The 2500-nt window shown below is 40.3% G+C and overlaps 1 protein-coding gene across 1 annotated transcript in view; it reads right to left on the bottom strand.

The window, feature by feature from the left end:
- LOC119595605 overlaps nt 1–2036 on the bottom strand; it is a 61836-nt gene extending 59800 nt beyond the window's left edge. The window contains exon 1 of the mRNA XM_037944715.1: nt 1835–2036. Coding sequence (XP_037800643.1) covers nt 1835–2036 — 202 coding nt within the window. The remainder of the gene's footprint in view (nt 1–1834) is intronic.
- Nucleotides 2037–2500: the final 464 nt, after the last annotated feature.

The following is a 2500-nucleotide window of genomic DNA, read 5'->3' as shown; positions in this document are numbered from 1 at the left end:
GCTATTATTATTATTATCATAGTTATTAATATTAACATTATTATTACTAACATTACTATTATTATTAACGTTGTTATTGTTTTCATCATTATTGTTATTGGTAATGTTATTGTTATTACTATTTTTTACTATAGTTATTATTACTGTTGTTGTTATTATTATCATAGTTATTAGTATTAACATTGTTATTCCTATCATTACTATCATTGTTTATATTGTTATTATTTTCATAATTATTTTTATTGGTAATTTTATTGTTGTTATCATCATAATAATTATCATTATCATTACTATTATTACTATTATTGCTATTATCCTTATCATTATTAGTAGAAGCAGTATTCTTATTAATAATATTATTATCATTATTATCATCATTATCATTATTTTAATTATTACTATTATCATTATTATTATCATCATTATCATTACTATCATCATCATTATCATTATCCCCGTGGTTATTACTGTTATCATTGTTATTACAATTAGTATGTATAAACCGTTAATAAAAAAACACATGTATGTCTAACTAGATAACCTTGATCATTATATGATCAACATATGATAAATAGACCAGAAGAATCCGAACAGAGAGGGAAAGAAGAAAATACGAATGAGAAAGTGAAAGAAGAAGAGGGAAGGTCCAACGTAAATATGACGTATCACATAATCATTAAAGCTGTGAACTGCTTCGAGCTGCCAGTCGCTGAGGATTAACATTAGTCTGCGCGAATCTTTCATCATTTGAAGCCCTAAATGTTCTCTCACACCCCTCTCCCCTCTTTCTCTTTCCCCTCTCACCTAACACCTTCCCTCCTTTCCCTTCCCCTACCTACCACCTCCCTCCTTTCCTTACCCGTACCTGCCACCTCCCCTTCTTGCCTTGCCTCTACCTACCACCTCCCCTCCTCTCTCTTTCCCTTCCTCCCCATCTCCCCTATTCCCACTCTCCTCCTCTCCTTCCCCTCTCCCTCGCCCTCCCTTTATCCAGCTCCCTTCTTTCAACCTGAAGGCAGTCTCTTTCCTTGAAAAAGTTGTCGAAAGAAATGCTCTGATAATTTCGTCTCATTTCAACCTGGCGACCGATGGCTGGTCCTTTTGAAACGGGGGGAGAGGGAGGAGAAAACAAGAATAGGAGATACAGTTACTTGAAGAACAAGATGAGGAGGAACGGGAAGAGGAAGAAGAAGGGGAGGAGGGGGTGGAAGAGGAGGAAGAAGAAGAAGAAGAGAAGAGGAAGAGGAGGAGGGGGAGGAGGGGGTGGAAGAGGAGGAAGAAGAAGAGGAAATGAAGAAGAGGAGGAGGAGGGGAAGAGGAGTAGGAAGTAGAGGAAGTGAAGAAGAACATTTCGACGAAGGAAATGACAGGGATAAACCAGGAGGCAGAGGTAAAGGCAGAGAGACGAATAAACCTATCACCGAATAGGAAAAGACAAGAATGAAAATAAGATAGCTGAAAAAGCCCCCCAGCCCAGGTAATTCTCCGGGGGCTATTCCTCAACGCCCGCCCGGCCTCCAGCGGCAGTCGGTGCCGTGGCGAGCATCGTCCGCGGGATTCCAGGCAACAGCGCCACGCCCAATCACCTCCGCTGCGGGTGCCAAGGGGGGTGGGGAGCGGCCAGAGTGCGGACTTAAAAACCCTATCTTATCTCATCTAATCTAACTTTTGCTGACTTATCCCATAGTATCCTAACTTTACGTAACCTAACCTTACTTAACCTAGGGTAATTCTGCATTAGCAAACCTAATCTACCGTATTATATCCTCGATTAAGCTAACAGCTTTACCAGACCAAACCTATCCCATCCTTGGCGAATAGGACCTCACCTTACTTAAACTAAAATCTTGTACACTCTCGGATGCTAAGTCGCGCAACAGTCCACTTCGGAGAAAAGGCGACATTACTCCTGGACTGATATATTGATGTGTTTGTGTCGCTCGAATGTTGCGCGACAGTTGCGAAACAATCGCAAGACAGTCCAGAGACCGTCTTGCGCGACTTTTCAGCTTGGTGTGTACAGGGATTCTTAACATAACGTATATTTTCCTAACTTAACGTTTTTCATCTTAACGTTTTTCATCCTAACTTAACGATTTTCATCCTTACTTAACGTATCCTAACCTAACTTCCCGTATTTTATCCTAACTTAACGCATCTAGGACGCTTAACCTAACGAGTCCTATCCTATCCTAACTTAACGCAACCTACCAGCCCAACCTCATCAAACCTGTCCTTAACTAGCCTAACTTATCCTAACCTAGCGTTACCTATTGCTCCTAATGGGTATAATTCAGATGGAGGAATCACCGGGTTTTCTAAAGAGGGGTGTAGATGGGAGCAATAGGGGGAAAGGGAGGAGAGAGAGAGAGGGAGAAGGAAGAATGAATAAAAGAGGTAAATAACTATAAGCTGAACTCCCTGACGCAAAAGAAGACAAGAGAAAGATAAAACACCAAGTATATACGTAAAATAGATAAATAAAAAAGAGGAAGAGTGG

Source organism: Penaeus monodon, chromosome 36 (genome assembly GCF_015228065.2).
Source record: "Penaeus monodon isolate SGIC_2016 chromosome 36, NSTDA_Pmon_1, whole genome shotgun sequence".
Classification (NCBI taxonomy): Eukaryota; Metazoa; Arthropoda; class Malacostraca; order Decapoda; family Penaeidae; genus Penaeus; species Penaeus monodon.
This window is presented reverse-complemented; position numbering and strand designations above follow the sequence as displayed.